The sequence below is a fragment of the Herpailurus yagouaroundi genome, unplaced genomic scaffold, assembly GCF_014898765.1.
Source record: "Herpailurus yagouaroundi ecotype Mexico unplaced genomic scaffold, PumYag 419, whole genome shotgun sequence".
In the NCBI taxonomy this organism is placed as follows: Eukaryota; Metazoa; Chordata; class Mammalia; order Carnivora; family Felidae; genus Herpailurus; species Herpailurus yagouaroundi.
The window spans coordinates 571,378-593,607 of record NW_024412636.1 but is presented as its reverse complement, the minus strand read 5'-3'; the positions used below and the strand labels follow the sequence as shown (position 1 = coordinate 593,607).

Sequence of the window (22,230 nt, the reverse complement as noted above, 5' to 3'; positions counted from 1 at the left end):
CCTGTCGTCAGAACAACCCGGCTTCAAGGCCAGACCCCAGCTTCTGCGCACGTGACGTGGGACAACAGCTGGTGGCGCTGCTCAGGTGCATGGAGTTCTCACTTTCTGGGAACGCACCGCCGCTGCTCTGTCTTCCTCATGAGACCTTCGTGAAGTCACCTGTGCTCTTGGTGGCCCACTTCACAGAGGACCCCCGGCGCAGAGACTCGGTCCCACGGCTTGTGAGGGGCAAGGCAAGAACTTAGGCCCACGCCTGTGGGAGCCTGAAGCCACAAACACCAGCTTCACAGCCACCCCCAACCCTGGGCCCTTCCCCGAGCCTTGCTTTCCCAGCTGCGGAATGGAGACGGTCACACCCACCCAGCAGGGCCGTGGTCAGGATTAGCAAGCTGATGTTTATAAAGCCCTTGGAGCATGGCTGGAAGCTGGCACAGCCCTCTGCGTGCTGATCTGGGTGGCTATGCTGGCCTTGTCCTGGCGGAAGGATCCTAGGGCATTTCATAATTGACTGAAGGCGTTCAGTGGCTGTGGGTCTGGAAGGTCTTTGGTTCTGCTGAGGATTGATGAAAGGGATTGATATTCTGATTGGGTTTAGAAACTTGGCAAATCAGGGGTGAGCCTGGGGCCCCGAAGCTGAGCGGTGCCACAGCCACCCAGACCCTGGCCTGCCCTGATGCCTGGCTACTGTCTCCTGCTCAGGTGTGGACGATGGTGAGGACATTCCCCGGGAGATGCTAATTGGGATCTACGAGCGCATTCGCAAGCGGGAACTGAAAACCAACGAGGACCACGTGTCCCAGGTGCAGAAGGTGGAAAAGCTCATCGTGGGGAAAAAGCCGGTATGTGGTGGCCCTGCATCCCTGGCTCCCTCACTCCCACCCACCCCCACTCCATGCGACCCCAGGCCTGCCCCACTGGCATTAGCTTTGGACAGGGGCCCTGATGCCATTTGGAACCTGGCTTCTTCGGGGCATAGTTGGGGGGGGGGGGCGGTTCCTTTAGGTTTAGGGTGGCTCCTACCTGATATTGGGGAATAATAACCATTGGCCCTGGGTTATATTTAAAGAGAGCCTGAGGCTCTTAAGAAACCAGCCCAAGTTGCGCAGTGGTCCCTTGGTGGCCTGGGAATGCCCTTATCGGCCTTCCTAAGTTCTGGCAGCAAGGAGGTCTCCTGAGCTGTGTGTGGATGTCTGGACAAAGGCTATGGGAACGTGCCTCTGGAGGGGTGCTTACCTACTCGGATGTCATCCCATTAGCTCCCTCAGGTCCCGGGTGCATGCTTTGGATCATTAATATCTTTTCTTGTTTGTTTAATGTTTCCCACATAGATTGGATCCCTGCATCACGGGCTTGGCTGTGTGAGTATCCCTCTGCTTTTACATCCTGGCTGACATCCTGCCCCGGGTTGGGGTTGGGGTTGGGGTGGGGGCGGGGAGGTCCACCATGTTGTGTGTTCACCTCCCTGCATCCCCTGGTTCCCAGATCCACAATTCTGGCTGCTTGAGTTCCTTTCCGGAGTGATAAGAAATTTGATTTTCATAGTTCTCCCAGCCTCGAACTTCTGCAGGCCCAGACTGCAGCCACCTGGGGAGAGTTGTGTACCGTCAGGCCAGGGCAGATGGTGTCCCTCCCTCTCACCCGGCCCGGTTGAGTGCAGAGGCCAAGGCTTGCCTCTGACCCGAGGCACTGTGCCCAAAACAGATGAGGCTGATGGGCCATTGCAGGCCTGCCCACCCAACCCGCCCTCTGCCGCCCACACTCCACTGTCACCACTTTGAGCAGGTCTGCCTGCCTGCTCACCCCAGGAGCAGCAAGGCTAGCCTTGCAGTCACATGGCACTTTCCTTATGTGTCCGTCTTTACCCTTCACCGGACAGCCTGCACTGCAAGAGTCAGCGTCACAAACCTGTCTGCTCCCCCCTCTTCCCACCTTGCCCTAGAGACAAACCACTAGACGCTGCCGTGGCCAGCACTCACCCACCTCTCCGGCCCCGCCTCCCGCCACCCTCTCCCCTTCACGCTTTTATCCCAAACGATGCCCCTCCCTGAGCACGCCAGCCTGGGCCAAGCCCTTCCTCCCATCTTCCTGATGCGCTGAGCTCGGGCCTCCCACCACCAGGGCACCCGTTGCAGAGTGAACCTTCCCTGCCAGCACATCCCTTTACTAACCTGCTGTCTCCTTCGTGAGCCTGGGTGCTCTCAGAGCCGCCACTGGGCCTCCCCAGTGACTTGTCACCGCAGCCCTTAGACACCATACAGGTTGTACCTGGCCTTGTGAGTGGCTCGGGCTTCGGCAGAGTGGGGGCTCACGTGAACCCATGGCAGGCGTGCTCCGCGTGGAGGCCCAGGCCAGGCCCCACGGGGTGGTGTGGCTGCCGGCCCAGGAGTTGGGGCAGGGACCCATCAAAAGCGTCGGGATTCTTTAGGAGGGGCCTGGAATCCTCTCTCGGCTCTGCACCTTCCCAGTCGTGTGGCTGAGGCAAGTTGCTCAACTTCTCTGTGCCTCAGTGTCCTCATCTCTTTTTTTTTTTTTTTTTTTTTAATTTTTTTTTTCAACGTTTTTTATTTATTTTTGGGACAGAGAGAGACAGAGCATGAACGGGGGAGGGGCAGAGAGAGAGAGGGAGACACAGAATGGGAAGCAGGCTCCAGGCTCTGAGCCATCAGCCCAGAGCCTGACGCGGGGCTCGAACTCACGGACCGCGAGATCGTGACCTGGCCGAAGTCGGACGCCTAACCGACTGCGCCACCCAGGCGCCCCTCAGTGTCCTCATCTCAAGTAGACACTCTGGAGAAATCTTTGCCGGGACTAACAGGCTTATGTGTGTGATGGGCACTTTGTGGGGACTGAGAAATCACGAATTCCTCACTGTGGGGGCTCCCGTGTGCACGTGATGCTCTAAGATGTCTGGGACCTGCCTGAAGGAAAGGAAAGGAGGTGTCGTGAGAGGCAGGGACGCTTTCCATGGCCCTTCAGGAGAGCTCCTGAGGAAGAGCAGGGAAAGTTGCAAGGAACATCTGCTGAGTGCAGTTGGTGGGAGAAGGCGTTTTCGAAGGCCAGGCCCACACGCTGGGTTCCCAGCGCACAGGGGCTGCAGTGGAGGGGCTGGGGGCTGACGCAGCGCTTCCTCCCCATACAGGTGCTCTCTCTGCCCCACCGGCGGCTGGTCTGCTACTGCCGGCTCTTCGAGGTTCCAGACCCAAACAAGCCCCAGAAGCTCGGGCTGCACCAGCGAGAAATCTTCCTGTTTAACGACCTCCTGGTGGTATGTGGTTCCCCAGAGCGTGTCGTGGCTGGGACCCGTGGCACGGGGCGGCCTTGAACTGCAGCTCCGGTCTCCCATCTGGCCTTGTGCGCCTGCGCTTGGGGAAAGGCACCCACGTGCGTAGGGTGGAGGTGAAGGGGATGGAGTCAGCCCCACGGTCTTGGGTTACAAGAGGCAGAATCTAACTCACAGCATGGCCAACGAAAATGGGGCTTCGTCAGCTTATGTAAAAGCCCGGAGGGGGGTGTGGGGCTTCAGCCCCAACTATTTCTAGAAGCTTACACAGCGTCAGCGGGACTCCTTTATTAGGCTCTCTGTCTCTCAGCTGCGTGGGCTCCCTTCTCAGGAGCTCTGTCCACAAAGAGAAAGTCAGTCTCGGCAGTTACAGGCTTAATCCTGCCCCCTCCCTGCATCCCCGGCCACCAGGGGGATTTTCTTGGGAAGAGTCCGGGCAGAGGTCTCACTGGTTCCCGTGCCCATGCCTGAGCCGCTCACAGGGGCCAGGCAGGTGCAGTGTTGTCTCATTGGCTAAACCTGGGTCACTGCTCACCCCCAGGAGTGCCGGGTGGCAGAGAGGGGGTTCCCCAAAGGGAAACTGCGGAGCTCTTGCCCAGAAAAAGGTGGCATGGATGGTGGCCACCGGGGATAAAGATGCCCCTGGAGACAACGGGGGGAAACTGTCCCTTGGGTCTTTGTCTCTCCTGCATGCCCTGGGCTTTCTTGCTAGAGGCCCTTGTCCCTGACCCCTACCTGCCTGAGGACCAGCCACTTCTCTCTGACTGCTGAGGTTGGAATCTGGACCTGTGGGTTTCAAGTCTTTGTCAAGAGTCCCTGACCTCAAGCAAGTGACTTCAAATTCCTGAGCCTCCGTTTCCTCCTCCAAAATCTCTCAGGCAGTCACAGAGCTCAGGTGGGGTCCTGGGTGTCAGAGCCCGGCCTGGCGCCTTCGGGGTCGTGTGCAGCGTGGCGCCTGCCACCTCTCTGCTGAGGGGCTTCATCGCCAGCCAGGACGACAGCTGGGATTCACGGGAGCGGAAGCCAGCATCCATGTCAGGATGTGCCTGGACACACAGGCCTGCCCTGCCCCAGAGGCCTCCCGACCTCTGCACTGCCGAGAGGGTTTTGACGTTAGTCTCGGTCAGAATCCAGAATCCCGAGCGCCCAGAGTTGCCCCTGAGCGGTGCAGGCGATACGACTCAGCCTCTGTCTCTGGCTGCCCCCAGGTGACCAAGATCTTCCAGAAAAAGAAGAACTCGGTGACGTACAGCTTCCGACAGTCCTTCTCCCTGTACGGCATGCAGGTTCTGCTCTTCGAGAACCAATGTAAGTCCGTGCTGGGGGCCTGCCGCGGCCCGGCCGCGAGTGTGCATGCTGGAGCATTCGTCCACACATGGCCGTGTGCCACGTGGCAGAAACGGTGTCACAACTCCCACCTTGTAGTCATGAAGTGCTGTGCTCCCCAAGGATCTCCCCCTGGGGATCTCTCCCAGCTCTCCCATGTGTGTTCCGTATTCCTGCTTCGCCAGCAGAGAGAAGGTTGCAGGCCAGGGGTCTGACGAGCAACAGTACCTGGGGAGAATTTGATAACATTGTACATGGTGGTGATCGCCTTTGCTTTTGCTCCTACGTCTTCTTACCGTGTGGTTAAGATTTTTTTAATTCAGGGCGGGGTGGATTTATGCCAATAAATTGTTGCCCGGAAGACACCAAGTAAATGGCACAGGTGATGTGCAAACACAGGCAAACAAACAGGTGCAGGCAAGGCCTGGGGGGCTGTAGGACAGGAGCCCGGTCCTGAGCGGAGAGCCCGGGTGCAAATGCGTCAAGACCTAGCAGTCCCCGGGCCGCATTCCCTTTGTCTGTAAAGTGGGGTGATAGCACCTACCTCGGGGACTTAGGTGAGTCCATACATGAAGTGCTTAGAGCAGGATTTATTCTTAGGTGTTATTGGAGTCTTCTCTGGGTATGAGTGGGCCATGGGGCCTGAGGACTTGGGGGAGGAGCTGACACCCCCACTGACTTTTTTCTGTTGACCTGGTCCTTCTCTGATACCCAAGCCCTTCCCTTTACCTCTCTCCCTCTTTGTCCCGTCCCTGTTGAAGGTCCCTGAGCTGTAGGCTGAACCAGGCCTCCTGAGGTGGGGGGTGAGGGGGAGGTCCTGTTGCCATGCCCATTCTGCACTGGCCCCAGGGGAGGACCGTTCCAGTCGAGCATCATGATATCTCCAGCAGCAGGGAAGCCCTCATCCTCTCGGACAGGTTGCCAAGCTACCGTCTGATCCGCTTTCAATCTGCAGGTTGAAAAAGAACCAGGGACCTGTGCCTGGGCCATCCCTGCCTTCCCTTGGTTTCTACCAGGGTGGAAGGTGGCCTCAGGGAGCATGGTACCACCCCACATCGTCCTGACCGGCAGGCTCTCTCTCCGAAGGGGTGGCGGTGGTTGTGATGCTCCCAGCAGTGGGTCCGACCAGACTGAATCCACAGGCAGAGGCTGTGCCCTCCTCGTTTTTACATTCCCAGGGCTCAGCCCTCAGCCCCGAACCCAAGGTCCTGGCATAAGCCCAAGAGTCGACACTGACATTTCTATGGGACATGCCTTCGTAGCAGGGATCTCAAAGTGGTAGCCGTGGGTCAGTCGCAGCCCAGTTATGTGTTTGGTTTACACATTTTAAAAAATTTGTTGAGCTGATACTTAATATCTAAAATTACTAAAATTGGAGGCACCTGGGTGGCTCAGTCCATTAAGCATCCAACTTCATCTCAGGTCATAATCTCACAGTTCATGAGTTTGAGCCCTGCATCAGGCTCTGTGGTGATGGCTCAGAGCCTGGAGCCTGCTTTAGATTCTGTCTCCCTCTCTCTCTCTTTGCCCCCTGCCCCCTCACACTCTGCCTCTCTCTCTCTCTCTCTCTCTCTCTCTCAAAAATAAATAAACATTAAAAAATTTTTAATTAAAAAATAAAATAACTAAAATTTTAGATATTTTTGAGTTTTCTTGAAAACCGAGAAGGTTTTTGCTAGGCCCACATTCCCACGTCATGTGGCTGTCATGGGCTGCACGCTCCTCCCCCCCACCCCACCCCCACTCACTCTGTTGCTCAGTCTCATGTGGTTTACTTCCTACATTTATGGGAACACACTAGGCATTTGAGTTCCCAGCCTTGACTTAGGTCTGAGCAAAAGTGGTATTGGTGTGTGGACCAAGAACCTCCAAACACCCAGTAGCTGATGCTTGATTCCCGCTGAGGAGAGAGGCGCTACCAGGGGACCAAAGCCACAGAGACTCTGTGAGCTCGGAGGTGGCACCAGGCAGGTCATAGGCCAGAAAGACAGAGCACTCAGCATAGAGTGCATTGGGTATGGGGTGCCCATGAAGCACCCAAGGGAACTGAGGGTCTGGAGGCCACTTGTGAGAGAACAGAGCTCAGTGTGCACTCAGAATTGCCCAGGGAGACCAGATAAGACTCCCCCCCAGCACAGGACACTGACTCTGACGCCCGGACTCCACCCCTGGCCATTCTCGAGCTTCAGGCAATGACCAAGGACCTTGACTTGAAGGGTCTAGGCTCCATGACCTTCAGGTTGAGGAAGGATGGGGGCCCTGACCTCTGTTCAGATTGGCCAAATCTGCCCCAGACTTCTGCATAGAACAACACAGACCCAAGTCAGGAGATGGGGATTTCCTGGCAGCCTCTCTGGTCTGCCCTGTGGATGCCTTTCCTCCCTGGTTAGACGTGTCTGCTGAGAGCCTGGACCCTTAGACTTAGCATTTTCTTGACCGGCAGAGAGAGTGCAGAGAGCACCCAGGGATCCATGGGTTCTTCTCCTCCCCTTCTCCTTTGTAGACTACCCCAATGGCATCCGGCTCACATCTGCTGTCCCCGGAGCAGACATCAAAGTGTTAATAAACTTTAACGCTCCCAATCCTCAAGACCGAAAGAAGTTCACCGACGACCTGCGGGAGTCCATCGCGGAAGTGCAGGAGATGGAGAAGCACAGGATAGAGTGTAAGTCCCAGGCCCCCTGGAGAGGAAGAGCCAGCAGCCCCAGCATCTTCTGGGACTTGATGGACACGGCCGTTGGCTCCCATCTGGTGCCAGGGACTCTGGGGGCCCACAAAAGTGAGGTGCCCTGGTCTCACCTGGCCTTCCCACAGCCCTGTGACAGGACAGCCCCCATACCTGGGCCAGAGGAGGTGGCGTGGGGAGGGCAGCAGAGGCCTCCACATGAGAGTGAGGGCTTCCACGGCCCAGGCCCATCCTGCCTGTGGGACCACATGGCATGCCCTGAGAGAGCCTGGTTCCCCCGTCGCCCCACGAGACGAGATTTCCCGGAGATCCGGAGCTGATCTCGTTGCTTATTCTTCTTTCGTCTTCCATGTCGGGGAAGTCACCACCAAGCCCATCCTGTGGGTTGCACTGGACTTGATTACCATCTTTTCTCTCCTGGCTCCCAGCCTCACTCCCTGGAGACACACAACTACCCCCACCTTTGGGCCCCACACAAAGGGTGGGCAAGGTCGGGTTACCCCTTGCTCGTCCGCAGACCCAGGCCAGCCAGTCTCCTTGCCAGCCCTCAAGCCTGCAAAGTGACGGTCTTTCCTGCAGACCCCAAGGCCCGCGCCTCTCCAGCCTCCCTTTCAGAGTTTCCTCCTGGCTCCCTTTTGTCAAAGGCAGCATTCACACCTTCTCTTTCTTTCCCAAGACAGCCGTGGGCCCTGACTTTTCCTCAGGCCAAACAGATGGCAGCTGGGTGCGATGCCAAGCCTGCACAGAGGGCCCAGGGCCTCACCCTCAAGGCTGTGTTTCTCTCTCTGTTTCAGCGGAGCTCGAGAAGCAGAAAGGCGTCGTGCGGCCCAGCATGTCCCAGTGCTCCAGCCTCAAAAAGGAGTCCGGCAACGGGACGCTGAGCCGAGCCTGCCTGGATGACAGCTACGCCAGCGGTGAGGGCCTCAAGCGCAGCGCCCTCAGCAGCTCCTTGCGGGACCTCTCCGAAGCGGGTAAGAGTGGGCCAGGACCCCCTTCCTAGCCCAGCACACGCAGGACTCAGACCGGGCAGCTGGGGCACGCGTTGCGTGCCGGGAAAGGACCGCAGTGGCGGCTGGTGGCGGCAGGTGGCGGCAGGGCTCGGACGGAGTGCCGTTGGGTTTCCCGTGACTGTCCCCAGACCGTAGTAGCATCTGACCACACAGAGAGGGCGTCCCAAAAAGGCCAGAGGAAACAGGATCCGGTTGTCAAGGCAGAACAGCCAGGAGGTTACCCCTATTCTCCCTTTCTTCTTCTAGGGGTTTTATTTATTCTTTTATTTATTTTCCGGAAACTGCTCTCACACAGAGCGAGCCAGGCCCCACTGATGGATGTGTCCCTTGTCCTCTGTGCTGCCGCGTCCCTGTGTTTTATGCTGATGAATGAAATGGAGTGAAGCCCTCGAAACTGTGTTTGGAGACCCCCCTCTCCCACTGTCCCTGGTCTCATTTCCCTCACGGAGGTCTCCCTTCCTGGGAAACCCGGGCCCCCATCTGGCCCAGAGGCAGTGGCCGCAGCTGCCCCCTGGATGTCGGGGCAGTGGGGGGAGGGGGGGAGCCCTGGCACAACCGTGGTTTTTGTTACTGTTTCTTTGTTTCTGTGTGTGTTTATTTGCTGCCAGCCTCTTAACCCCTAAGCAAGCAGCACCCCTCAAGCCTCCCAGATTGCCCAGGGGAGGAGGTGTGTCTAGAGTGTCAGAGAGCTTTTGGGGGCAGCTCGCCCGGCCGGGTCCCCTGGGCCAGCCGCCCGTGAGTGTTGTTTAGCCTGCTTTGCCTACAGTGCTGTCAGAGAAGCTGTGGAGGGACAGCCCCTGAAGCCCCCCAGTCACGTCTCAGCAGGCAGCTTCTCCTGGGAGGAGGCTCCAGCTACAATGGAGCAGAGGTTACAGGACGTTGTCCCACAGAGGGCACGCGGCTCCGGGTGTCCCGGCTCTAGGAGCCTGATTGCAGGCCCTGGGTTGTCGGAAAAGACCCTCTCGGGCCAAGATCAGCCGCCTCCTCTCCAGGGGCCCGGCAGCCCCCTCCCCTTCTCGGGGCGTCACCCGCCCCACCCTGCCTCGGACATTACCTCGTGGCCAGCCCTGGGCCCCGCTACTAAAAGAGCCCGCTCATGACTCCATCCCACACCTGCCCCACCGGCCGCACTGCCTCCCTCCAGCTTACTCATTTCCCAGAAATTTTTTTTCTTTTTTTTCTTTTTTTTCTTTTTTTGAGTTGGAATTTTTTTGTCCTTATTTTGTCCTGTCATTTTTTTTTTCATAGTAAAAATCAGAAATCCATTGCCAGCATGAGGTTCACCCAGGGTTTCTCAACCCCAGCACCATTGATGTTTTGTGCCAGATAATTCCGTGCTGTTGGAGGGTGCTGTCCTGTGCACTGCAGGATGTTTACCAGCATCCCAGGCCTCTACTTATGAGATGCCAAGAGTATCTTCCCCCCCCCCCCCGCCCGTGTCATAACAGACAATAATGTCTCCAGAAATTTCCAGGGGTCCTCTGGGGGGCAAAAATCACCCCTAGTTGGCAAAGTGCCACGGGTTGAGAACCACTGGTTTTCCCTATGGCTTGTTAAACCCAGCTAAACGTAATTGGACAGCTCTGGGCCTCTGTAGGCTGGTAGCCGGGACCTCTGTTTGGGTTTGTGCAGTGGCGCTAGGCCTGGCCTCTCTGTTCCCTGATGCAGCACCTGGAGGGCGGATGGGTCCCATCCAGTCCCTCAGGTAACAGTGGCTCTGTTGAAACCGAGGCTCCCAGCGTGGCCAGCCACACCTAGGACTCCAGCTCCTGGGGGTCAGATAGAGCTGCAACCCCAGGCCTGTGTGAGGGACAGAGCGCTGAGGTTCAGCTGCTTTCCTTCTATCGTCGCTGTTGCTGTTGTTGTTTGGACATTCTGAACTAAGAAAAACTCTAGGGATCGAGTCTTCCCAAGAGACCATGTGAAGAATCCCCCAGGAAGGCAGCCCCCTGTCCCCAGGAAGCCCGGAGGGTGCGTTTGAGTCCTGGCAGCTGCCAAGGCCCCAGACTGGGAGCCCTCCACGTGCAGTCTCCAGAGGGAGACCGGCCAATGTCGGCAGCCATCCAGGAAGATGCTGGGCTCAGCACCCGAAGACGTACCCCGGACTGGGTCGGAGTGAAGCTCTCCGGAGGCATCGTCACTCTCCCCACCGTGGCCCTTACTAAGAGGGCTGCTGGAGAAGAGGCAAGGCCTCGGGAATACCCTCTCCCTTCGGGAAAGCTAGCGCTCAGTTGTTGGCACGTCACTGCTCTGGGGGCGTCTGCCCTGGACCTGCAATCACACATCATTCCGGGTGACGACACACCTCAGACGTGGATCTCCCCACCCCCCACCACCAATTCTCTCCACACGGTCTTCCTTCGTCCGGGATCCATGCTCATTTCAGTGGCACCAGAGCCCTATCGGCCTGCGATCAAGGGCCTGCGTGGACCGGGGACACAGGTGTGACTGGGGCCCTAACCCCTGGCCCAGATCAGTCAAGTCATGATGGACGCTATCCCCAAGCCCCCAAGGTCCTCCTGCCCCTCCCAGCCAAGCTGCCCAACATCAGTCTCCAGAGAGAGGATGTCTCCCAGAGGCCATGGGACCTGCCTGCACCTGTCATTGCTCTGGGGCCTAGCCAGAGACCTGCCATGTTCTGCCCCAGGGAACCCGGGAAGCCCTCTCAGGGGAGATTTGGTGGCTTCTGGTGGCCAGTGTCCAAAGCAGCACCTTCTCAGCCTCCAGCATTATTAAGGACCACAGGGTGGGACCCTGGGTTGAGAGCCCTTGCTGCATTCTGTGCCGATACCAAGAAGCAGGAAAAGGCTGTGAAGAGCCATGCTGGGAACTCCTTCCAGACGTGGTTACTGATCCTGACCACAGTTGGCCTGGCAGGGCCTGATCAGGTTCTGGGAGAGGCACTGGGCGGGGCAGGGCTCCTCTGTGGCTGGTGCAGGACCACCCCCCCACCCGCACCCCCGCCAAGACAGAGGGAGCGTAGCAGGAGATAGAGTGCAGGTGAGGGATAGTGTGGGTGCATGGGCGAGAGCCACTTTCCCAGCATGCTTCACCTCCATTAGCACATGATGTGCACCTGTGTGCACACACCCAGACACAGGTCTATAGCGAGCAGGTGTCTGTGGGGTGTGCCCCTGACTAGGGGCTCTGGGACTGGACTGCAGACAGCAGTGAGGTAGGGATACCTCACATCTCATGCTTATTTGGGAAATTGAAAAGATGGATTCTGAGAAACTTAGCATTACTCAAAGACATCCAAGTTAAAACTGTCCTAAGTCTTGGCCCACTTGGGGGCAGGAAGAGGAGGGTTTTGTTATACTTCAGGTCAGATACCACACAGAGCCCCCAAACCTAGCTCCAGGCCTGGCCTAAGTCCCCTTGAGAGAAGCACATCAGTCGGAAGACATTGCTGGGCACTGGTGGGGCGGGCTGGCCTTACTGTGTCCCTGGTTTTCAGTTAGGGGAGCCCTCTAGGCTTCGAGGGGCCAGAGAGCTGATTTTAAAACCGCAGAGACAGCAGAGATCTGACTTCAGCATTTCTGCATGGTGCCACAAGATCCCGAGTATCTGATGCTCACATCTACCCTACTCAGAGGAAGGCACGTACCCATTTCACAGACGCAGAAACTGTGCTAAAGAATCAACGGAGTGCCAGGTGGGGTTACCTCTTCAGCCAAAGAGCCTCATTCTGCTCTATGTCCCTGGACCACTGTGTTGGGACAAAAAGCAGGAGGGAAGATGGCCAGCCTCTCTCCTCATACGAGCTGAAAGATGAGGATATGTGACGACCCTCATCTTTGTTCCAGCTGGGAATAAGGGCCAGGTCCTACGTGGTTCTCCCTGGTCCTCAGCAACTGGTGGAAAACACTCTTGCCCTAATCTTCTGTGTGGCCCCGTCCTGAGCGAGCTCTGAAGCCCTCTCACACATGCCAGAGTCCAGCAAAGTTCCCAGCTGGGACTCGGGTTTGGGGGTTGGCAGGCCAAGCAAAGGGACCGAATGTCCCCCGAGTCCACTGTTGTATGCCCAAGATCAAGGCTCCGTCCCAGTACACTCAGACGCCACGGTGAGGCCTGAAGGACCCACAGGCCCACCCTCTACCCCGCACAGGGCCAGCTTCTTGGCCACAGAGAGGCGCGTAGCAGCCTTTCCATCTTTCAGGCTCCTGGGCTCACTCAGCCTGCATTCCGCTCAGAAGACAGCATGGCCAAGCTTCCCAGCCCCAGAGATGGACAGGCAGACCTGGGTGTGAGTCCCGCTCGCTCACTGTGGAATTGGACAGTCGGTCCATGAGCCTCGGCCTCCACCTCCTCCTCCTCCTTGGCACAAAGGGACACCTGTACTGCATTGCTGCGGGGCTTGACCAAGAACAAATGTGTTCGGCTCGTGGCCAGGGCTGCACAGGTGGAAGCCTCCAGAACATCAAGTGGGCGGCCCCTTCTCTGTCCCCTCTTCCTATCTGCTTTCCTGAGGGCTGGACAGAGACCGGACCCCGAAGCTTGGGCACCCACCATTCTTGCCAGCCTCAGTGTCCTGCAGGAATCCATGGAGAGGGCCTCCAAAAGGACCATGGAGGCCAGGCTGAGCCTTAGGCCTCCAGAACCAAGAAGACACAGCCTTCCTGTAACACAGCCAACATATATTGAGTGCCTACTATATGCCATGTGCCGGGGGGTAGTAGAAAGCCATCGGCAGGCAGCGCTCACAGCTGAGGGAGCACTTGTGGCATCCGGAAGGGCGGTACCCGCAGAAGGGAAGCAGGACTCTGGGCTCTCCCAGCAGACCCTGACCCTGCCTCCTGCCCCTGGCCAGGGCACTGCACAAACCAAACAGTTGGCTCCAGAGGCACCAGCACATTTGAGCTCCCCAGAAGGAAAAGACAGGACGCCAAGTTTAGTTTCCTCCTAACCATCAACCCCACCCTGCCTGCAAGGGGGGAGGTGTATATGTATGTGTGAATATGCATATACATATGTATATGAAATCCACGCAGTCAGGGCCGCACAGGACCACATCTTGTTTGTTTTGAGCCATTGGAGAAGCTGCCCCTGTCCCATCCCCTGTTGGCAGGTGGCTGAAGCACAGGGCATCTGGCCCCCGCTGTGCACGCTCCCCAGCCCACCTGGAGGCATCCCCCCACCCCACCCCCCACCCCCCACCCCCCGACAACAGACTGCCAGTCCAGGAGAAGGGGTATCAAGTTGGGGCTGGTTGAAAACAAGTTTTTTTCTTTGAACTCCCCCTCCTTTTTTTTTCTTTTTTCTTTTTTTTTCTTTTGAAACTCATTACTGCCCTCCCACGGGCTTCCCTACGGAGCCAGTCCTCCGACCCTCCCCCCGGCCTGCAGCAGTGGTGACCCAGGGCCAGGCAGGCGGCGGCCCGGCCTCGTGTCCATGTCTAACCTCTGGTATTGCATGTTCTGGGCAGGGAAGCGAGGGCGTCGCAGCAGTGCGGGATCGCTAGAGAGCAATGTGGAAGTAAGTAGGAAGCGCCTACGTCCAGCTGGCTGTCGTGTGTTGCCTCCCCGATCCTTGGTTTATATCTGTTGTCTTTTTTTTTCGTTTTTTTTTTTTTTTTTTCCGTTTTGCTCTTCCTTCCCCCTACTGCACAGAGGCGCAGACACGCCCCGTCCCCCATGCCTGCCTCAGCCCCAGTGCATGCCAGCTTCCCCCCTCCTAGAATCGCCCGTGCCTCTCACCGCTTGTTTGGGCTGGACCCATGGGAGGTGGGGGTGGTTCTGGATTCCGTGTTTTAGTTCCCGCTTAACCCCGCCCCCTGTGGCCCCCCCAAGCATGGTTAACATCCCGGCTTCCTGGCACTCCCCCACCCCCACCCCGGGGCCCCCGCCTGCCGACACTGCTCCTGGGCGGGAAGCACCGCCCGCCAGGCATCTGTGCACCCTCCACCCGCACTGTCGGGGGCGGGAGGGTGGGTTTTGCCCATCTCTTGACTTCCATGCTCCGCCATCCCCATCGCTTCCTTCCTGGAGTTCCGATTGCTGTGTGTCTGCAGTCAGGACATCATGGAATTGCTTAGCTAGCTCGGGGGGAGGAAAGCCATGAGAGGAAGAAAAAATTCCGTGTGGATTTCATGAGATTTCATTCATCTGCCAACCATTTCTATATTACTGTTCACATCGTAACCTCAGCTTGCAGACCTTTTTGTTTCCTTCTTTTTCCTTGTTTGGTTTGCAGTAGGTAGCTGCAGTGAAATGCCTAGGCAGCCCCCCCGCCCCTCCAACAAGGACAAGGTTCCCCGAGCCCCCCGCCCCGGTCCCTACCACCAGCTTCCCAGAAAGCTCGGGGCCCACACAGGCAGAGCAGATGGCGCAGTTTCAGCAGGAACGGGGTTCTTCTTCATGCACATCAGCCCAGCCTACTCCACCCAGCACATGGCGCTCACAGGCACCCCCGGGCCGGTCGTTCTGATCCGAAAGCTCAGGCCGCCTTCCGTATCAGGACGAGAGCAGAAGTCACACTTGTGCTGCTGCTGCTGCTGCTTTGACCAGACAGGAGCGTCCCTCATCCCCTACCCCATCCCCACGCCTCTCAGTGGAAGGCCACCCTGGGTCCCTGTGGCCCCCAGTCGCATGAGGGGAGGTGGCACTGATCCAGCCTCACCCAGCCCCGCCCTCTGCAGCCAGAGAGTTAACTAAGGCTTAGCAGTCAGTGGGTGAACTTTTTACATCAAAAAAAAAAAAAAAAAAAATCATTCTGACATAAGTGCTGTAAGGTCTTTTAATTTTGATTTCTATGAATTTCCTTTTTAGGGGTCCATCATTAGCAGTCCTCACATGCGCCGGAGAGCTACATCAACACGAGAGTGTCCATCTCGCCCACACCAGACTATGCCTAACTCATCCTCCCTCCTGGGCTCCTTATTTGGGAGTAAGAGAGGGAAGCCCCCTCCCCAGGCCCACCCGCCCTCAGCCCCTCCCCAGCCACCCCCCCACCCACCGGGCCTGCCCCACGCGCAGCACTCTGGGGCCAGCCACCACCAGGGGCCTGCTGAGGGCCCGCCGCAGACCCAGGTGCACGGGCACCACGCCCAGTACTGCCACGTGCAGCAGAACCCACCCCCCTACCACCACCACCACCACTACCACCCCCCCCCAGCACATCCAGCACGCACACCAGTACCACCACGGCCCCCACGGGGGGCACCCACCCTATGGGGCCCACGTGCACAGCCACCCACCACTGCCCTCGGCCCACGCCGGCCACCCGGGCCACACGGGCCACGGCCACGCAGCGCACCACCACGGGCAGCCCCCCGCCCCGCCGCCCCCCACCAGCAGCAAGGCCAAACCCAGCGGCATCAGCACAATTGTGTAGACAGCCTGGGCGGGGTCCCAGACTGCCCCGGAACACCTGCACACCACACAGAGCCATGCCCGGGGGCGGCCGGCCTCAGACCAGACCCAGGGCACCTCTGTTTCCACCTCTCCCCTCTGCTCCCCGCGGCCTGGATGGAGCCCTCTGAGCCCACGGGGCTTGTGTTGCAGGGAACAAAGTTCACGATCTCACTTAGCGTTGGTGTCCTGGGTTCCATCCACTTGGACCCAAGGGGTGGGCCTCGGCCACCATCAGCCTTGAAAACGGCGCCACCGGCCACGTAGATGTTGAGCTGTCCCCCACCCCAAAGCAGCCCTCAGCTCTGCTCCCCAACTGTACACGCATATGAAAACCCAGCCTAGGAAAAGAAGAAACGAGACACAAAAACCAGAGACAGAACAAAACAAAACAAAAACAAAAACAAACCGAACTTGCTGCATTTATTGCTCTTTTATTGACAATGGGCAAAAAATTAAGTAGACCTGATATGGTTGATGAAAATACGTAAGTAAACTTTATATAATATAAATATATAAATATATAAATATATATATATATATACTGTATAGGTAGTATTTGTGTGTGAAAGGAAATGTCTCAGTCCACAAAATTAGCAATATAGACTTTCCAAGGAGCTCCACTTACCCGCTAGGAAGACAGTATCTTACATGAATGTGAGAGAGTAAACCAAAAACGTAAACGCTAGGAACAAATTCAGATACTTCCATATTTTCATAAAAAAAGAGGAGAAGTCCCTCCAGGGACTGGCTAAAATCTTGACGCAATCATTACTAACTGTGCCAAGTAACATAGCATCTAACTGTTTAAAAAGTCCAATATTGCTTTGTATAAATCCTTATTTTATTAACAGAAAACTATCATAAGTAATCAGTATTATAAACTGCTCTGTTATTTCAGGTAAGCAAATAGATACAAATGCAGGAAACTCTACAGTAGCAACTCAGGACAACTGGTTAGGAGCTGGTTGTCTGAGGATATTGGTTCCACAGATTCTTAGACACTTTAATGGCTGCGATAACTGTGAATTTCCATGATCCATATTTCTTTTATATGCATATGATTTAATGCACACTCATTCAGAGTCCTCTCAGGGGGGCACCCATCCACGGCAGAAGTGTTCATCTCCAACATGAGGGCGGCCAGCTCCCATACTCGCCTCCCCAACACCATAACTAACTCATCCTGTCTCCAACTGCCACAGGCACCACCCCCACCCCCACCCCCGCCCCCACCCCCCCCCCACCCCACCCCAGCGAGTTTCCGCCGGGAACCGCTCCAAATCCGAAGTCTGATTCTAGCATGTAGCAACCCAGGGCGGTGTGTGTGTTTCCCATTTTGTTTTCTGAGCGGTAGCCGCGATCATCGTGATTCCATGTGGCCATGTGCTAGCACAACCCCTGTGTCCTCACCGTGGCCCCTCCGACCCCCACCTCCCGGCCGACGAGTGCCGGCCCTCGCCAGCGAAGCCCCCGCTGCCTTCTCATGGTCCAGTTAGCTGCCAGGGCATCACATGACTCTCAGCTGTGCTCTTGTCGCTTCCGTGTTGTGGTGACACCATCCGCTCCCCCGGGGCCGGGCGCCGCACGCGTCCGGTTCTGTGACTGAGTCACCCACGGGCCGTACTTTGTAGTTTCAGCCTTTCGAGCCACTGCAGCCGCCAGTGCTGTGCTCCTAAGCCGTGGGACCGGAGGACTGCCCCGCGGCCCCTGCCCCGGCGGAGAGCCCTTTCAGAAAGGGCGAAGCTAGTGCTGGACTCCGCGGGCCACAGGCTCCGCACGCCGTGGACGGCGTGGTGCGCCGTGGCCAGACGGCAGGACGACCGAGGGGAGCCCACCTGGCGGGCCGGCCGGGGGCCCCGCCCGTTTCCCTCCCCACCCGCCCCTTTGTCATGTCATCGAGGCCACCATACCAGCAAATCTGCAAACCGAGCACTTTGTTAATCTCCACAGAGAGCAAATACAGCAATCTAGAGTTTAGCCTTTTTTTTTTTTTTTTTTTTTTGGAAGAAGTGTGACTTTAACCTGCCCACCTTTATCTTCCCATCGTGTCGTGTTTCTCTCCCGGGCACCTGCTCGGAAGGAGGGACGTGTACAAAGCACGGGTGCGTCTGATCTGGTCCAGGCCAGGCTGGTGGGAGGCTCCCCACTTCCACCGGCTCCTAGATTCCTTGGTTTTCCTGCAGAATCAGGCTCCCCGAGGCGTTCTCTGTCTTGCAGTTTAAAGGTTGTTGTTCTGACCAGGAGAAGTCGAATTGTACTGCATGCCATCTGGCGTCAGTCGTGTGAGGCCACACTCTATGTATTGTGTATTTGCAAACTATATCAGTGTTACTGTTGACAAATAGTTGAAGTAAAGTGATAACATATTAAATATGTCAGCCTTTCTTCACCCTCTGTACCGATAGTAGAGTCTACCTGTAAACTCGAGGTTGTTCCAGAAAAGATGCAGGCTCTTTGGCACAAGGTTGCCCTTTCTGAAGGGGTGACCACCGATGAAAAAGGGTGGACAGCAAAGCCGATGGGGTCGGGTAGGGGAGCGCTGTCTCCATCGCCGTCCTTCGTGCACCACGGGCCACTCAGAACCCTTACTTCCAAAACTGCCGTCCGTGTGTCCTGAAGCGTGGTCTGGTGGCCACACGGCCGGATCTAGCGAAAGGGGGCTTCTCGAACCAATTCCCTTTCTCCCCATGTGTCCAACTTTGTATAGCGTGTTGGGCTCAGGTCAGCGAGGCTTCATCATTCTTTGTTTGATTTACACGCTTACCGTGGGAAGCGTCTCCAGGGAGTGTTTCCAAGGAGGCTGGAGCCACGCTGCCCGGAATCTCGTTTGGGAAGCAAAAACTGCCGACAGATTGCTTTCCTGCGCCCCCCGGGCCCCCACCCCCCGGGTCGCGCTCTCGTGGGATTGTTCTTTCTAGACCCCAGCCTGCCACAGGATCAGCGCTGTGGGGGCCTGCCGTCCACCCCCCACCCCGGGGATAGGCAGCAGGACGCCGAGCAGGACGTTTGTGTCCTCCTTCCCCACCGTCAGGACACACTTGGGACCTTTCTCTCAAGTCGTGCAAATTGTTCCAGTGAAACGGTCATTTCCGACACGAGCAGGAGTAGAGGAAGCGGCAGGTAGCATCACAAAAATCTTTTCTGGGACAACAATTAAATCATGTGTTTGTATTTTTTTTTTAAGTTTACGAATGAATTGTACAACAATGTAAAAATAAAGTTCATCCTAATATGATGTGCACATATTGCTTAAAAATGTCTTCAGTCACCCAGCGTAGAGCGATGTTTCCATCACGCGCTGCATGCAGAAGAAGCCTCTTGTTTGTCTTTAAAACGAGCTGAAAAGACAGCAGATATGTAAACACGACCCTAGGTGTTGACTCGGCACTCCCTGCAAAGCTGGGTCTCTACGGGTAAGCATGCATCTTACGGTTTCGTTGTAAAATACCATCACTCTTCCTGCCTGAAAACTGAGGAATTTTGTAAAGTATCTCCAATAACAACAATAATCCAGGAAACAGATTTCGAGACGGATCAGTGCCAAGTGGGGGGTGGTGGAAAGGGACAGGTGGGAGGAGGGGCGTGTGCCTCTTTCTTACCCACGAAGGGACACACGTTAGCCTAACCGCGGTCGCATCGAGGTCCCGCACAGGACCCGTCTCCTCTTGGGAACTGTAGTCCACCTTCTAGTTGTTTTAAACGGTTAGCATCAGGTCTTGACTGCAGACTTTCCAAAGACTTCGAGAGACACCTCCCTCGCCAGAGGCCCGGCACCCGCTGTGTAACTTTGGGCAGGAAGGGAGTGCTTTTGTTTTAATACACATTCTGTTTGTGAGTAGTAACAGACTCTATTGATGTAAAACCATAGCTGTGATCATGTGGAGAAATCAAATAAATCCTTTAAAACTCTCGGGTTTTTACTGTTTCTGAAAAGCCCAGCTGTTTCCCTATTGAGCAGACACAGAGAGCTCTCCAGGTGACCAGCGTGGCCTGTCCTCATCATGACTGCTGTAGGGCAATAGCTCTCCTGGAAGGTGTGGGTCTGGCTTTCATCGAGGGTGCTGGTATATGAGACTTAAAGTTACATGTCACAACATAGGCACGGATGGTGTCAAAGGTATTGAATTTTTTTAATGTCTATTTTTTTTTTTTTTTTTGAGAGAGAGAGACAGACAGAGCTGGAATGGGGGAGGGGCAGAGACAGAGGGAGACACAGAATCCAAAGCAGGCTCCAGGCTCTGAGCTGTCAGCCCAGAGCCCGAAGTGGGGCTCGAACCCACAAACCGTGAGTTCATGACCTGATCCAAAGTCTGACACTTAACTGACTGAGCCACCCAGGTGCCCCATCAAAGGTAGATATAATTTCTAGCAACCTGCAGCCAATTTGAGGGCTTCCATTGAGTTAAAGAGGAGATGGGTCCTTTGGAGTGTTGAGATGGACTGGGAATGACGTGGGGGAACCAGTCCTCAAATGGTTGAGGAGAGGTTATTTTACGAGGTCAAAGCAGCCCGTTCTCCCACGTGATGATTAATGCGATGTGCAAAAACCAGGAAGGTGAGGGGCACCTGGGTGGCTTAGCTGGTTGAGCATCTCACTCTTGACTTTGGCTCAGGTCATGATCCCAGGGCCGTGGGATCGAGCCCCATCAGGCTTCTCCCTGAGCGTGGAGCCTGCTTGGGATTCTCTCTCCGTCTGCCCCTCGCCCCTGCTCACATGCTCTTGCTCTCTCTCTCTCTCTCTCTCTCTCTCTTTAAAATAAAAAATAAAAACAAGAAAAGGAACCCAGGAAGGTGAATTCTGCTTTACCTGTGAGAATGTGATTGGCCTGTGCGATTTCTCCTTTCCTGGAACCAAATTCAGCTCCAGGGAATGCTACCTTAAAGTTTCCGTTTCATTCCATAAAGTGAAGCAAAACCGGTAGATCTAATTTGTGGACAAGAAAAGAGGTTAATCTCAGTGACGGAAACTAGCTGTGGCCTGCCCTTCATAGAGAAGTGAATTGTGATCTAAAGATGTTCTCTGATTTCTACAGCTGGGCCGTCATTCGTTTCCCAGCTGGTGAGAGGCTCTTCAGCAGGTGAGGCTGGTTGCTGAAAAGCCTGAGACACTGAGCTCTGGTTTTGTCTGGTGCCACCATTCACGGGGCTGCACTCGCCAGCTGCTTGGTGTAGGTAAGCGGCTAGGCCAGTGCTTCGAGGTGATGATTCTCGGTTTTGTGTTGTCTCCCCCGCCCCCACCGACAGACTGTGAGCCCCGTGGGGGCCAGGGCTGCATCTGATGCACTTCTCTGTGTCCGAGGGCCAGCACAGGACTGTCAGGTGTCAAAGCGCATCTGAAAACAAACTGATGGTTGCAAGGAGGAGTGGGGTGGCAGGGGGGGGTGGGTGGTGGTCACAGCAAAACCACTGGCTGATCCTAGCGTATCATCATCATGGGGTGCCCAAGGGGGCTCAGTCGGTTAAGCATCCAACTCTTCATTTCGGCTCAGGTCATGATCTCACAGTCTGTGAGTTCGAGCCCCACATCAGGCTCTGTGCTGACAGCTCAGAGCCTGGAGCCCGCTTCGGATTCTGTGTCTCCCTCTCTCTCTGCCCCTCCCCTGTTCACACTCTGTCTCTCTCGTCTCAAAAATAAAAAAAAAAAAAAAAAAAAAAAAAAAATAAAAAACGTTTTGGAAAAAAAATAAGAAAAAGTTCCTTTGCGTGGCCTTCGCGAGGCCTGCGTGATCTGGCCCCATCACCCTCACTTTCCCCTTGCTCTCCAGCCTTTCAGATGCCCAGACAGCCTGTGTCTCCTCCTGCCGCTGGGCCTGTGCAGGCGTGTTCTCTCCCTTCCCCCAAAGGTGGGATGCTTTTCCTCGCATCTTTGTTTAGTCAGCTCCCGTTTCATCTAAGGAACTTTTTAGTTCAGCCATTGCTCCCGGTGAGATGCGTTCCCCGTAGTTGTATATTCAATGGTGTGATCGTTTTGCGACAGCAGAGGTCACGAGGTCAGGACAGTGGGTACTCTTGCGCCCTGCCATAATCTCAACCCGAGGCATGAGCAGATGTTTGTTGAATGAATAGATGAACACCATAGGACCAAAGATGAAATTTAGTGCTAAAACACATGATGCAAGTTACGGGCTGAGAATGAGCTCAGGGGCCTGGGGAAGTGGTGTGGGGCCCGCGGGCTGGGGAGAGGCCGACTGGGCCTACTGGCATGCCTCGTTACTTCCAGGAGCACTTGAGGCAGCGGTTGGAGGCTTTCAGTCATTATGTTTTAAACCATTATGTGTTTTAACATTTAGAGCCTGTGGAAGGAATAGATCCGTACAAAGCAGGGGAAAACATCACCCACAATCCTACCACCGGCTTCTCCGCACATGTATTCTCAGCTACCTGGTTCAGATCTTCTACGTGTGTCGCAAAGGGTTTGTTAAGTGTTATTTGGTGCCCGCCATGACAAACAGTTCACCATCAAAAAACGTGTAGGAAATGCCAGATTAGACAAAGTTAAACTGGCCTTTTACTACAGGACTTCTCAGAGCCTTTGAAAGGATGATGTGCATTGTGAATCTCTGAAAGCTAGACAGT

The 22,230-nt window shown here is 55.9% G+C and overlaps 1 protein-coding gene across 7 annotated transcripts in view; it reads left to right on the top strand.

The window, feature by feature from the left end:
• Window positions 1-19,564, top strand: part of IQSEC1 (IQ motif and Sec7 domain ArfGEF 1) — a 171,937-nt gene extending 152,373 nt beyond the window's left edge. For 3 of the 7 annotated variants that reach the window (XM_040463736.1, XM_040463735.1, XM_040463737.1), the window contains exons 7-14: window positions 700-839; window positions 1,329-1,358; window positions 3,140-3,265; window positions 4,489-4,588; window positions 7,110-7,271; window positions 8,087-8,263; window positions 13,728-13,777; window positions 15,070-16,877. In XM_040463736.1, the coding sequence (XP_040319670.1) occupies window positions 700-839; window positions 1,329-1,358; window positions 3,140-3,265; window positions 4,489-4,588; window positions 7,110-7,271; window positions 8,087-8,263; window positions 13,728-13,777; window positions 15,070-15,918 (1,634 nt within the window). In that variant the 3' untranslated portion in view covers window positions 15,919-16,877. Of the gene's footprint in view, window positions 1-699; window positions 840-1,328; window positions 1,359-3,139; window positions 3,266-4,488; window positions 4,589-7,109; window positions 7,272-8,086; window positions 8,264-13,727; window positions 13,778-15,069; window positions 16,878-17,285 lie in introns of those variants that run through there. The other 4 variants (XM_040463739.1, XM_040463741.1, XM_040463738.1 and 1 more) reach the window with 3 other exon arrangements.
• The last annotated feature ends 2,666 nt before the right edge of the window (window positions 19,565-22,230 follow it).